Below are 15,156 nucleotides of genomic sequence, written 5' to 3'. Positions count from 1 at the left end.
TGCACAAGGGGGTCACACCAGATACTGAAAGCAAAGGTTCACATACTTTTGCCACTTACAGATATGTAATATTGGATCATTTTCCTCAATAAATAAATGACCAAGTATAATATTTTTGTCTCATTTGTTTAACTGGGTTCTCTTTATCTACTTTTAGGGCTTGTGTGAAAATGCGATGATGTTTTAGGTCGTATTTATGCAGAAATATAGAAAATTCTAAAGGGTTCACAAACTTTCAAGCACCACTGTGTGTGTATATATATATATATATATATATATATATATATATATATATATATATAAAATGTCTTTCACCCATAGAAAACATTTGGCGCATCATAAAATGGAAGATACGACAAAAAAGACCCAAGACAGTTGAGCTGCTAGAATCCTACATTAGACAAGAATGTGTTAACATTCCTATCCCTAAACTTGAGCAACTTGTCTCCTCAGTCCCCAGACATTTACAGACTGTTGTAAAGAGAAAAGGGGATGTCTCACAGTGGTAAACATAGCTTTGTCCCAACTTTTTTGAGATGTGTTGTTGTCATGAAATTTAAAATCACCTAATTTTTCTCTTTAAATGATACATTTTCTCAGTTTAAACATTTGATATATCATCTATGTTCTATTCTGAATAAAATATGGAATTTTGAAACTTCCACATCATTGCATTCCGTTTTTATTTACAATTTGTACTTTGTCCCAACTTTTTTGGAATCGGGGTTGTAGAATTTTCTACATTTCTGCATAAATATGACCTAAAACATCATCAGATTTCCACACAAGTCCTAAAAGTAGATAAAGAGAACCCAGTTAAACAAATGAGACAAAAATATTACACTTGGTCATTTATTTATTAAGGAAAATGATTCAATATTTCATATCTGTGAGTGGCAAAAGTATGTGAACCTCTAGGATTAGCAGTTAATTTGAAGGTGAAATTAGAGTCAGGTGTTTTCAATCAATGGGATGACAAATCAGGTGTGAGTGGGCACCCCGTTTTATTTAAAGAACAGGGATCTATCAAAGTCTGATCTTCACAACATATGTTTGTGGAAGTGTATCATGGCACAAACAAAGGAGATTTCTGAGGACCTCAGAAATAGCGTTGTTCAAGTCAAGTCAAGTCAAGTCAAGTTTATTGTCAAATATGCTATACATGCTCAACATACAGCACAGATGAAATTTCAGTCCTCTCTGACCCACGGTGCAAACAGGCAATGCAATAAATAAAAATAGAATAATTGAAAAAAAACCCCAAACAAACAATATAAACACTCCAGATAGGAACTAGACATAGACTAAACACTCAGACAAACGATATAAACAGTATAAATAAACAGTATAAACACGAGATAAGAACAAGACAGACTAAACACTCAGACAATATAAACAGTATAAACACTCTAGATATGAACTAGACGTAGACTAAACACACACACAAATTGGTTCAAATAAACAAACAGTCAAGGGCACTTGAGGTATAGCAGGTAAACATGAAATAAGCAGTATAAACAAACTAGCAGCTGTTAAGATGAGGTAGTGCGGAATAGTGCAAATGAGCGAGGTAAAGTGTGATGTGCAGTCCCTGAGTTCAGTGCGTTAATGAACGATGAGATGCATGTGTGTGTGTGTGTGTGTGTGTGTGCGTGTGTGTGTGCGCGCGCGTGTTGGGGGTGAAACTGTGAGGATGACACGTCAGATGCTGGGGGGGCAGGTGTGTGCGAGCAGAATCTGTGGCAGGGGGCAGAGGGGGGAGGAGGGGCAGAACAGGGAGGGAGTTGAGCCTCCTGACTGCCTGGTGAAAGAAACTGTTCTTGAGCCTGCTGGTTTTGGCCCGGAGACTCCGCAGTCTCCTCCCCGACGGCAGCAGGCTGAAGAGGCTGTGAGATGGGTGGGTGGGGTCACCTGCAATCCTGATGGCTTTGCGGGTGAGGCGGGAGTTATAAATATCCATTAGAGAAGGGAGAGAAACACCAATGATCCTCTCAGCTGCTCTCACGATACGCTGCAAAGACTTGCAGCAGGACACGGTGCAGGCGCCGTACCACACGGTGATGCAGCTGGTCAGAATGTTCTCGATGGTGCCTCTGTAGAAAGTGTGCATGATGGGGGCCGGGGCTCTTGCTCTCCTCAGTTTGCGGAGGAAGTACAGACGCTGTTGGGCTTTTTTGGCCAGTGATGCGGTGTTGTTGCTCCAGGACAGGTCTTCAGAGATGTGCACACCCAGAAACTTGGTGCTGCTCACCCTCTCCACTGCAGCACCGTCGATAGATAGTGGAGCATGCTGGGTGTGTTCTCTCCTGAAGTCCACAACAATCTCCTTCGTCTTCTCCACGTTCAGACGGAGATTGTTGTCCTTGCACCACATGGCCAAGCAGCTCACCTCACTCCTGTAGATTGTCTCATCGCCATTGTTGATGAGACCCACCACAGTCGTGTCATCTGCAAACTTAATGAAGAGATTTGAGCTGGATGTTGGTGTGCAGTTGTGGGTCAGCAGAGTGAAGAGGAGGGGGCTTAGCACACATCCTTGGGGGGCCCCCCGTGTTCAGTGTGATGGTGCTGGAGGAGTTGCTGCCGACCCGTACAGTCCGTGGTCTTCCCGTCAGGAAGTCCAGCAGCCAGTTGCACAGGGAGATGTTGAGTCCCAGCTGGTCGAGTTTATGAATGAGCTGCTGAGGAATGGTTGTGTTGAATGCTGAGCTAAAGTCTATGAACAGCATTCTGACTGCTGTTGATGTTGATGCTCATCAGGCTGGAAAAGGTTACAAAACCATCTCTAAAGAGTTTGGACTCCACCAATCCACAGTCAAGACAGATTGTGTACAAATAGAGGAAATTCAAGACCATTGTTACCCTCCCCAGGAGTGGTCGACCAACAAAGATCACTCCAAGAGCAAGGCATGTAATAGTCGGCGAGGTCACAAAGGACCCCAGGGTAACTTCTAAGCAACTGAAGGCCTCCCTCACATTGGCTATTGTTAATGTTCATGAATCCACCATCAGGAGAACACTGAACAACAATGGTGTGCATGGCAGGGTTGCAAGGAGAAAGCCACTGCTCTCCAAAAAGAACATTGCTGCTCGTCTACAGTTTGCTAAAGATCACATGGACAAGCCAGAAGGCTATTGGAAAAATGTTTTGTGGACGGAGGAGACCAAAATAGAACTTTTTGGTTTAAATGAGAAGCATTATGTTTGGAGAAAGGAAAACACTGCATTCCTTATCCCATCTGTGAAACATGGTGGTGGTAGTATCATGGTTTGGGCCTATTTTGCTGCATCTGGGCCAGGACGGCTTGCCATCATTGATGGAACAATGAATTCTGAATTATACCAGCAAATTTTAAAGGAAAATGTCAGGACATCTGTTCATGCACTGACTCTCAAGAAAAGGTGGGTCATGCAACAAGACAACGACCCTAAGCACACAAGTCGTTCTACCAAAGAATGGTTAAAGGAGTTAAATGTTTTGGAATGGCCAAGTCAAAGTCCTGACCTTTATCCAATTGAAATGTTGTGGAAGGACCTGAAGCGAGCAGTTTATGTGAGGAAACCCACCAACATCCCAGAGTTGAAGCTGTTTTGTACGGAGGAATGGGCTAAAATTCCTCCAAGCTGGTGTGCAGGACTGAACAACAGTTACTGGAAATGTTTAGTTGCAGTTATTGCTACACAAGGGAGTCACAGCAGATACTGAAAGCAAAGGTTCTCATACTTTTGACACTCACAGATATGTAATATTGGATCATTTTCCTCAATAAATAAATGACCATTTGTCTCATTTGTTTAACTGGGTTCTCTTTATCTACTTCTAGGACTTGTGTGAAAATCTGATGTTTTAGGTCATCTTTATGCAGAAATATAGAAAATTCTAAAGGGTTCACAAACTTTCAAGCACCACTGTACAAGTTTACTGCACTTGTGCAGTCTCGCACACACCCATGATGAAAAATTGTGGTAGGATTAGGTAGGGAACTGCTTGCAGGCAGGGGCAATTGTGAAAGCTTATCTGAATGGCAGATTTTTAGGTGATTCTGAAGGTTTATAGATTCTAAGTGTTATGTCTGTGAAGATCATCCAGATCATCGTAAACTGTAAGTGCTAAAGAAGGCAACTGGACTTGCTTGAAATCCTTGAAGACGTTTCACTTCTCATCCGAAAGGCTTCTTCAGTTCTGACTGACTAGTGGGGAGTTCCAGGTATGTATCCTCTACTTTTAGGACTTGTGTAAAAATCTGATGTTTTAGGTCACATTTATGCAGAAATATACAAAATTCTAAAGGGTTCACAAACTTTCAAGCACCAGTGTGTGTGTGTGTGTGTGTGTGTGTGTGTGAGATATATATAATATAAAAAAAAATTCCTTTCCCTCACTCACTTGCGGACAATATCCTTTGCCATTTCAGATATCTGGCTCCACTCATCTTCAGGAAAGTCAAAGCTGCCGGTCATGATCTTCTTGCGCATGTCTTTAGGGATGGTGCGGCTGTGGTGCTTGGAATAAAACGGAGGATACCCACACAGCATCACATAGATAATAACGCCCAAGGACCACAAATCACAGCTCTGCAAACAAAAGAGAATTATCACATGAACAACAAAGAAAAAGACATTCAAAAAAAAAAAATTCTGGCAATGATACCCCTTGCAAAAGCACAGTCCCCCCCAGGAAAGTATAAATTGGTGATAAATTGGTGATTGGTGATAAATTGGTGATAAATTGAATTTCATTTTGTGCAGTTTAACTCTGTTTATTTGAATCGTCTCCCCATGCCCCCAAAAGGTAAAGTCCTTCACCATGGGGGTTCACAAGAATGAGTGTCGATGTCCTTTATTCACAAAGCTCTGTCATATGAGCAAATGTGAAAAATGTCATTATGTCAAATAAAGGAAGAATACAAGCAAGTGGGACATCAGCCCCCCCCTAAACCTAGGTATTAAGCTAATTATTAACTTGTTTATTCATTTAAATGCTCCACAGACAAATCCACATAATACTTTCCTGGGGGGGGGGGGGGGGGGGGCGGCACGGTGGTGTAGTGGTTAGCGCTGTCTCCTCACAGCAAGAAGGTCCGGGTTCGAGCCCCGTGGCCGGCGAGGGCCTTTCTGTGCGGAGTTTGCATGTTCTCCCCGTGTCCGCGAGGGTTTCCCCCACAGTCCAAAGACATGCAGGTTAGGTTAACTGGCGACTCTAAATTGACCGTAGGTGTGAGTGTGAATGGTTGTCTGTGTCTATGTGTCAGCCCTGTGATGACCTGGCGACTTGTCCAGGGTGTACCCCGCCTTTCGCCCGTAGTCAGCTGGGATAGGCTCCAGCTTGCCTGCGACCCTGTAGAACAGGATAAAGTGGATAGAGATGAGATGAGATGAGACTTTCCTGGGGCCTCTCACCTTGTTATACGTGTAAGGGGTAGGTGAGGTAGGTATTATCCCAGACTTTTCTTTCTGGTGACGTCTTTGTGCCTCCAATACCTGAAAAATGTAAAAATCCATGATGTTAAAATAAGCAAATCAAACAAATAAATGGGAGATATTATAACAACTAAGGGCTTACCTGAGGTGCTACATAGTAAGGAGTGAATTGTGGGGTCATCAAATCACCTTGATCGATTTTGGCAAAACCAAAATCACACAACTTCACAGAAGCATCCTGCAAGGTGGAGTACAGGTACAGTAGTAAATAAAGTATTCTGTAAATTGAATGACATTGCTGCTGATCAGTAAATATACTAACCGAATTAGAAAAAATTACTCTGAGCTATTTGTTGTCCATCTGGAAAATCTGCAATGAACTCTAACAATAACCAACATCAAAAAGTGTTTTTACCAGTGAATTATCCTTGAACAGCAGATTCTCTGGCTTTAGGTCTCGATGCGCAATGTTAAGTGAGTGACAATGTTCCAAAGCCTGGGCAATCTGTGGACATTCATTATGTAGATGATGATAGAGAATCAATCAAAACATGAACAAGCACAAACTACACTGCAACCCTGTAATAACAAACTCCTTGGAGACATCCAAATAGTTCATAATACTGAAATCGACCCACTTATCACTCTACTCACTCACTCTTGCATAAAACAAGACCAACTGTTTAATTTATATATTTATGCTTAATTTCACTTACATATTTATGAAATAAAGGAAATAAGGTCACACTCATTTGCTTGCCGCATCTTCTCTCTTTTCAGCACATCATGTTGATTGCAATTATCCTTGACTTGCAAGTGACGTCACAGCAAAATAGAAACCCGGATGTTGGCCATGTTGGTGGATATTCAAATGCGGGGTCAAGCGACATTCCATACAAAACAGTCACGCGTGCACAACTCTGTTTTTCCACTGCTTTAAGCGTTCTTTTAGCTATGCCATATCTTTTGGTGTATATGGTTGTGGTCACAACAGTACTCATGACCGTGGCACACTCCGATTTTTTAGAATTCCGTCCGTGATTCGGAAAGATGGCAAGGAAACTCTGAGGCTTAGTACGGAGAGAAGACGAGCACGGCTGAACAACATCGGCAGGGCTGATCTAACAGAGGCTAAAACCAAAACAGCTTGTGTTTGCAGTAATCATTTTATCTCAGGTGAGATTCCAAAGGTCTCTCAATAATATCATGGAAGAATTTTATTTCGTGTTGCTAGAATTTTGCTATAAAATTTTGCTATAAAATGAGAGTTCTCTTGTTCATTGTTGAATGAGAGTTCAACAATGCCTAATCTTTATTTAGGCATTGTTATAATTTTAACACGTGTATTACCATTTCGCTTCTCGGCGTGCCGGCAAAATTATACGATAGAAACAATCCAGACTGGGCACCCACTCAGAAAATGGGCTATGTTTCGTCCAAGGTCAGACTTGATTCTTCGGCAGCCAAACCAGATTAGAGTATCTGGGTACTTGCTGGTCGATAGAAGTGTCTTATCTTCAGAAAAGTCTGATTTTTAAAAAAAAACATGGGTCAAAACCACACATATCTATCTTCTCTTTGTATCGAATCTTCGCTTGACCGTTCAAATCGTGGAAATACTGAGAAAATTCAGCATTGTTTACAGACACGCTTTCAGCTGCTGCCATCCTAGTTGCTTTGTATATCCACCATCATGGCGAACGCTCATGATGTAGCACATTTTGATCACGTGGTTGCAAGTCATCTATTGACGAAGTCTCGGAGCCCTTTTTCTTTAAAAGTTGAGACTGAATTTTTCAGAACACCGTATTCTTTACACAAATTCATTGCTTTAGATGGCCCAGGATATGAAGTTTGTCTTCGATGTAGAGTATCTTGCATTTACAAGTGTCATGTAATGGAGGCAGATGATGGATGCAATTGCAGGAAGTGTATTTACAAACAAGCAGGCAAAGAGTTCAAAAACATAAGACAAAAAGCAGGCTCGTGGAACAGGCAATGGTTGAGCAAGGCCCAAACAGAATATCGGAGATAATCACAAAGGCAAAGTCCAAAATACAAAAGCTCATAGCTGAAACTATGGTCAGTGACTTGCTGACCATCAAGGATGCAAACAGGATGTGCTATATGATCATATACTGTTTCCCTTTTGCTTTATTAATACTCTTAATTAGCTAACTAGTTGGTCATTCATTACATTAATAAATGACATTAGGTACAAGCATAGCCTGACAAGTGTCCCATTAACCAGTACACAAGATTGGGCAAGCACATTAGATCTTGAATCATAAATGAAATTATGGATTTGTTGAACCTTGAACTCATCCAGAACATATTACTTATGTGGAAGATGTGTGGAAAGTTGTACCATGTTACCTGTTTAGTGACTTGGCTGGCCATCTTCTCTGTAAAGTGCCTGTGCTGGCTGATTCTGTGGAACAGCTCTCCTCCCTCCATCATCTCCATAACAATTAATAATCTTGCTCTTTAAAATAATAATAATGCAGTAAAGACAGCATGGAGGATGAAAATAAATGAGGGACTACATAAGGCTAAGAAGAAACCAGCAGTATGGTGTGCGTCTTACCGTGGACTGGATTCATGGGGAAACTGCACACTGTTGGCATAAACCTCCAAGATGCGTACAATGTTGGGGTGTGATGCACACATCATATGAAGTCTTACCTAATAAAGAGAATAATGAATGTGAAGATTGAAATCCTGGGGCTTGTGGAAGTGTGTGACTTCAGCTGGGGTACGGCTGGCAGAAAAAGCCATCATTACACCGAACTAAAAACAACATGAAGACATGTACACAGGTAGAATGCTCATTTGCAATAATCTTTATTATTTATTTGCAGTAGTATTTCATTTTTTGCAATTTGCCAATTCATGCATATTCATACATCAGATTATTTTAAATATGTAGCAATGTTGCTAGGTTATTTTTAACATTTTAGTGTGAATTATGGCAAACTAATTTATTATTCTCCAGAGATTCTTTTTTAAAGGTTCAAAAATTATGATCAAAGTTATGCACTGGAATGAGGAGTAGATATGACAAAAATATCACAATCTCAAAAGCATTTCTACAATGCACAATATGCATCATGATGCCCAATTTTGCTTACAAACTGTCAGCAATACAGTAGGTGTTGCATTTTAAAAACTGGTAAAAATAATATTCTAAGAAAAAAAAGTCATGTTTTATATTTTATGAATTGTTTGTTTATATTTGTGTATTTAATATATTGTTATATTTGGTTTTTTTCATTAAGTAAAATATTAACAGTACATCAGCTGCTTCCAGTTTGTAATTATTAAAAACAATAATTAAAAAAAACAATAATTAAAAAAAAAGATGACATCTAGCCTAGTAAACTAGACCCACCCGCCTAGCGGCCAAAAATATTTTTTGCCTAGCGAATGGGTCTAGCCTCGCACCATATAAACAAAAACACCCCGGGCATCAAATCGTGCCCACCAATCACAACGCAAGGTTTTTGTTTGGATTCTTTGGGTGGGCTTTTGCAGGAGTGACGACAAAGCTGCGCGACACTGGAGAAAGCGCACCAGGGAAGATGGCTACGGGCTAGTGAACAGCGCGCGTTTGACTCCGCTTTGGAATCAGTTTTAGAAGAATTAGACTTGGAGTTTTCGTTGAAACATGAGCAGGAAGAGGCTCTCCGCTCATTCCTTTTCAAGAAGGACGTTTTCGCTGTTTTGCCAACCGGCTATGGCAAAAGTCTGATCTACCAGCTGGCTCCGCTGGTAGCCAAAAGGATGGGCTAGTTTGTGCAGTACGAAGAATTAATAAACAGCTTTGAAACATTACTTTTGGATTGTTTCTTATTTTCCCGTTATTTTAAATTTAAGGGAAATTATTTCACCAAACACCACTAAATAAAAACTCTCAAAAACAGTTTAAGCAAACCCTTGAAAAACACTTGGAAAAAAATGTGTATGTGGTACAGACTCCAAACTTGTGGTCATTATCTCCAAACTTCTTAATATCTAGGACCTGTTTATTAATTAATACGCATTTTGAAAAATTATTTATTTCAAGGCCTCCCCCACTGCTTTCTGTCGCTCTGACTACGTCACAGTCACTGTTGCGCTGATTGGTCAGAGCGTTGGCCTATACGCACAGAGACAGTTTGAAAGACAGCGGTTTGTTCCTCCTACCCGCTTCGGAAATGTCTACGGATCGAGGCCAGACTACATATTCACATTTATGGCCCTTTTCCACTACCCTTTTTCAGCTCACTTCAGCTCGCTTCAGCTCACTTCAGGCCGACACGGCTCGCGTTTCGACTACCAAAAACCAGCACGACTCAGCTCGCTTCAGCCCTGCTTAGCCCCTAAAACTCGCACGGTTTTGGAGTGGGGCTGAAGCGAGCTGAGTGAGGCTGGGGGCGTGAGCAGACACTCCCCTGTGCACTGATTGGTGAGGAGGAGTGTCCTCACATGCCCACACACGCCCCGCGAGCGCGCTGGGATCTGTAAACACCGCAAACCCGGAAGGAGAAGAATTACGAATTACGAGAATTTCTGAAGCCTTATGCGCCTCGCCTCATCTATACGCTCTTGCCAGTATCTGTCCGCGTTGTCGGTGACAAGCCACAGCACCAAGACCAGCAACACTAACGACTCCATGTCCTCCATGTTTATTGTTTACTATTCGGGTCGTGAGACTACCGCTTAAAAGCTCACTGATGTCACTGTTTGCGCCGCCTAACGACATCACCTGACGTCCACCCACTTTCGCTAACTCCACCCAATGTGTCCACCCACTTCCAGCCAGCACGGTTCAGCGCGGTTTTAGTCGAAATGCAACTCCAACAGCCCCGCTCAGCCCGACTCAGCACGGCACGGCTCAGCCCGACTCAGCCGCGTTTGTAGTGGAAAAGTGGCATTAGTCTGGCTTGCCAGGCTAGATGACATCCATAATATCTCAGAAAAGCATGACTGATAAGAAGTTAGCACCTACAATTCTAACACTGTTCCCAAAGAAAGTGAGCCAATCTGTGATACTGACTGGTCCCATGTAACTTTGATTCTTCTTGCCACAAAGGCATTTTTGCATAATTACACAACAAGGTTTTTTTGTTTTGTAAATGGGATTCCAATGAATAAATTAAGCTTAAATAAAAACAAACCCACAGAGAAAATTTTTGGCAGATGTCAATAAATGTATCCCTCAGTACCTCATTGCGTGCTTTAGGTCTATCAATCAGGATCTTCAGGGCTAACCGTTCCTGTGTTGACTTCTTCACACACACCCTGAAGGAAAGTAAATAAATAAAGAAATTAGTTATGTCAATTTAATTGTCCTTGGCAAGTGTCACTTCTAACAGCATTCTGTTGGCCATAAAACTAAGATCATTAAACAAGGCTTTCCAAATTTGCAACCAAAGGCAGGTTGAAAGTATAGCACTTGAATAACAGGAGTTATTTTAAAATGTACTTTACTTAGTTACTTATTAATAAATTAGGATTTTCACATGACCTTTCATTCTGATCAATAAAAAAGTTGAAACACTAAACCTGCATGACCACAGAGGTGAACCAAATACACAGCTTTAGTTTTATTTTGACTAATTTAGAAAGCTACACCAATGATAAACAGGACAACTGACACCAGCAACTACTGAAACTAAAATTCTGTAGATTACAATAGGCTTAGTCATTTTATTTATACATGCCTTTGAAATGTACCAAAAGAACTGATACATTACAGCACATAAAGTAATAATTTACAACCCCGATTCCAAAAAAGTTGGGACAAAGTACAAATTGTAAATAAAAACCAAATGCAATGATGTGGAAGTTTCAAAATTCCATATTTTATTCAGAATAGAACATAGATGACATAAATGTTTAAAGTGAGAAAATGTATCATTTAAAGAGAAAAATTAGGTGATTTTAAATTTCATGACAACAACACATCTCAAAAAAGTTGGGACAAGGCCATGTTTACCACTGTGAGACATCCCTTTTTCTCTTTACAACAGTCTGTAAACGTCTGGGGACTGAGGAGACAAGTTGCTCAAGTTTAGGGATAGGAATGTTAACCCATTCTTGTCTAATGTAAGATTCTAGTTGCTCAACTGTCTTGGGTCTTTTTTGTCGTATCTTCCATTTTATGATGCGCCAAATGTTTTCTATGGGTGAAAGATCTGGACTGCAGGCTGGCCAGTTCAGTACCCGGACCCTTCTACGCAGCCATGATGCTGTAATTGATGCAGTATATGGTTTGGCATTGTCATGTTGGAAAATGCAAGGTCTTCCCTGAAAGAGACATCATCTGGATGGGAGCATATGTTCCTCTAGAACCTGGATATACCTTTCAGCATTGATGGTGTCTTTCCAGATGTGTAAGCTGCCCATGCCACACGCACTAATGCAACCCCATACCATCAGAGATGCAGGCTTCTGAACTGAGCGCTGATAACAACTTGGGTCGTCCTTCTCCTCTTTAGTCCGAATGACACAGCGTCCCTGATTTCCATAAAGAACTTCAAATTTTGATTCGTCTGACCACAGAACAGTTTTCCACTTTGCCACAGTCCATTTTAAATGAGCCTTGGCCCAGAGAAGACGTCTGCGCTTCTGGATCATGTTTAGATACGGCTTCTTCTTTGAGCTATAGAGTTTAAACTGGCAACGGCGGATGGCACGGTGAATTGTGTTCACAGATGATGTTCTCTGGAAATATCCCTGAGCCCATTTTGTGATTTCCAATACAGAAGTATGCCTGTATGTGATGCATTGCCGTCTAAGGGCCCGAAGATCACGGGCACCCAGTATGTTTTTCCGGCCTTGACCCTTACGCACAGAGATTCTTCCAGATTCTCTGAATCTTTTGATGATATTATGCACTGTAGATCATGATATGTTCAAACTCTTTGCAATTTTACACTGTCGAACTCCTTTCTGATATTGCTCCACTATTTCTCGGCGCAGAATTAGGGGGATTGGTGATCCTTTTCCCATCTTTACTTCTGAGAGCCGCTGCCACTCCAAGATGCTCTTTTTATACCCAGTCATGTTAATGACCTATTGCCAACTGACCTAATGAGTTGCAATTTGGTCCTCCAGCTGTTCCTTTTTTGTACCTTTAACTTTTCCAGCCTCTTATTGCCCCTGTCCCAACTTTTTTGAGATGTGTTGCTGTCATGAAATTTCAAATGAGCCAATATTTGGCATGAAATTTCAAAATGTCTCACTTTAGACATTTGATATGTTGCCTATGTTCTATTCTGAAAACAATATCAGTTTTTGAGATTTGTAAATTATTGCATTCCGTTTTTATTTACAATTTGTACTTTGTCCCAACTTTTTTGGAATCGGGGTTGTAGTTTAAAAAAAAAAAAAAGGGAATACTTAAAAATAAAACGGAAGCCACAATAGAATAGATGGATATGGAGTCATTAGGCAAGTGGAAAAGCAAGAACATAATGGGTTTTTAGGTTTGTTAAAAGGTTTCTAATTGTGTTTTTAAACGAGAGAGGCAAAATGCTCCCCACATTCTGGGGGCTTCAATATCATCTGTTAAGAGGAAAAGCTCTGGTATCTGATGCCCAAGACTCTGTACATGGGAGAAGAAAAATGGACATGGAGCACCCAGGGCTCTACAGTGCGCACGTTTCACTCGCATTTGCGAGCAAATTTTTCAGCATGCGAACGACGAAAAAAACCACGCGCATTCATGCGAGGGCTTCTTGCGGCCGACAATTTAGGAAAGCACTGAGCACAGACGCAATGAGTTTAACATTCTTAAATGTATCAAACGTTAAACTGCAAAGTATGTAAATCCAGCGCTGGATAGCCTACCTAATATAGTGTAACGAGTAACGGCCTGTATTGTTGTGTGTGTTCAGTGCTGTGTACGTGTGTGTGTGTGTGTGTTCTGCCTGCGCCTTGCTCCCTGTCTGTAGTTGCGTGCATTGCCCGTCTTGCACCTGCGGTGGTTCCCATGGCAGCCGGGTGGGTGGGTGAAAAAGTTACATTTTTTTTGCCGTTCTGCCACATCTTTCTGTGATTGCCCCTCTTTCCCACGGTTGTATGTTGTGGGTGTGGCATTAGGTGGGAAAAGTGCTTTTTAGGAATTCATCAGATCATTCAACTGAGAGATAACTGAGAGCTGGTTCGGACTGAGCTGAGAAATATATTCGCTATGCAGAGAATAACGGCGTTTTTTAAAAGCAATGATGGTGGAAACAAGAATAAAAGAACGGACGAGGAAGAAAGTGTAGTGAAGAAAGCTAGAACGACGGGAGAAGGTGCGGGAAAATTATATGAGATGGAAAGCACACACCCCAATGCAAACATTTAGATGGGAACATACAACACAGCAGAAAAACAAATAATATACAGTATATACAAATGGTGCATGTCACAACACAGCAGAAAAACAAAGAATATATATATATACACAACTGGGCGTGTTGAGCTGCAGATGTTAATTGCACATTAGTTATAGAAACTCAGTTCAGCATCAAAACTCAGGATATTGCACTGTATTTGGTATTGCATTGTATTGGGTATGGATGTAAAAGTGTAGAAATATAAATATAAAATATACAAAAGCTATAAAAACTAAAAAGTTGCTCTGTGAGGTTGCACTGTATCAGGTAAGTGTGAGAATATTGTCCTTTTAGGTCCTTGTTGGTGCATTGTTGCACCTGCCAGAAGTGGCATCAGTCAGTGCATGTAATTAGCCTTTTTCACATTACGTCACTTGCAGAAGAACCTCACATCCGTTTTCAGCCTTTTGAATGGAAGAAGAGGCGACATGCTAATCTGCTGGCTAACAAGTAGCAACCATAGAAAGTCAGTAAACTTCCTTTCCAAAACAAGGCAGATAGGTGACTGGAATGGTCGCTAACAATACGTAATGATAAACAACAATGCACAATATTATTATCAGTCTTATCTGTGAATGACAGTTTTGTTAACATATGTTGCCGCCGTATACCTCTTCTTCCATTCAAAAGGCTGAAAGCGGATACGAGTTCCCCTGCAAGTGACGTAATGTGAAAAAGGCTAATTGTTCAAGGTGGTTATGGCCTGTGGGGAAAAAACTGTTTGAGTCTGTTGGTCCTTGCTTTGATGCACCTGTAACGCCTGCCTGAGGGCAGCAAGTCAAAGAACTCAGAGCCAGGGTGGGAGCTGTCCTTGATGATGTTGTTAGCTCTGCTGAGCTCTGCTCTCTGTTTAGCTACTGTTTGTTCATTCATTCAGTTGTTCGTTATTCATTTGTTTGTTCATTCATTCATTTGTTCATTCATTCATTCATTCATTCTCAATTGAATTTTGCGTTTTATGTGTTGGTGTGTCTAAGGTTTGCGCTGCAATAAACCTTTACCCCCTAAAATGAAAACCTACTTGTGCCCCCATTTTTTTCCCTGTGCTCCTAAAATTTTTAACTTGAGAGCACGTGTGCTCCTGAAAAAAAAAAAATTAGTGTAGAGCCCTGGGAGCACCAACATTCAACCAATCAGGACAATCTGTCTATACTTACTTGTCATTCATGCTGCCTGTTAATTAAAAAAAAAAAAAGCCCCACCCACAACCCCACCACACACACACACACACACACACACACACACACCCTCCCACTGTTGCTTAAAATGCAGCAACTAAATACAACAATGTGCTGTCAAGGGGAGGCAGCAAGTTCTGGCATAAGTTGGAAGACGCTCCAAACACGAAAAGTCAAGCCCTATCACC

At 41.1% G+C, this 15,156-nt stretch overlaps 1 protein-coding gene across 3 annotated transcripts in view; it reads right to left on the bottom strand.

Annotated features, from left to right (window-relative positions):
• The window catches only part of mapkapk5 (MAPK activated protein kinase 5), a 144,383-nt gene that overhangs the window by 28,882 nt on the left and 100,345 nt on the right, over nt 1-15,156 (bottom strand). For all 3 annotated transcript variants that reach the window (XM_060906875.1, XM_060906873.1, XM_060906874.1), the window contains 7 exons: nt 10,629-10,704; nt 8,009-8,106; nt 7,798-7,906; nt 5,837-5,926; nt 5,564-5,659; nt 5,401-5,481; nt 4,388-4,575 (listed from right to left, as the gene is read on the bottom strand). In XM_060906875.1, coding sequence (XP_060762858.1) covers nt 4,388-4,575; nt 5,401-5,481; nt 5,564-5,659; nt 5,837-5,926; nt 7,798-7,906; nt 8,009-8,106; nt 10,629-10,704 — 738 coding nt within the window. The remainder of the gene's footprint in view (nt 1-4,387; nt 4,576-5,400; nt 5,482-5,563; nt 5,660-5,836; nt 5,927-7,797; nt 7,907-8,008; nt 8,107-10,628; nt 10,705-15,156) is intronic.

Source organism: Neoarius graeffei, chromosome 24 (assembly GCF_027579695.1).
Source record: "Neoarius graeffei isolate fNeoGra1 chromosome 24, fNeoGra1.pri, whole genome shotgun sequence".
Lineage (NCBI taxonomy): Eukaryota > Metazoa > Chordata > Actinopteri > Siluriformes > Ariidae > Neoarius > Neoarius graeffei.
The sequence above is the reverse complement of the archived record's forward strand: the minus strand, read 5'-3'. Positions and strand labels throughout refer to the sequence as shown.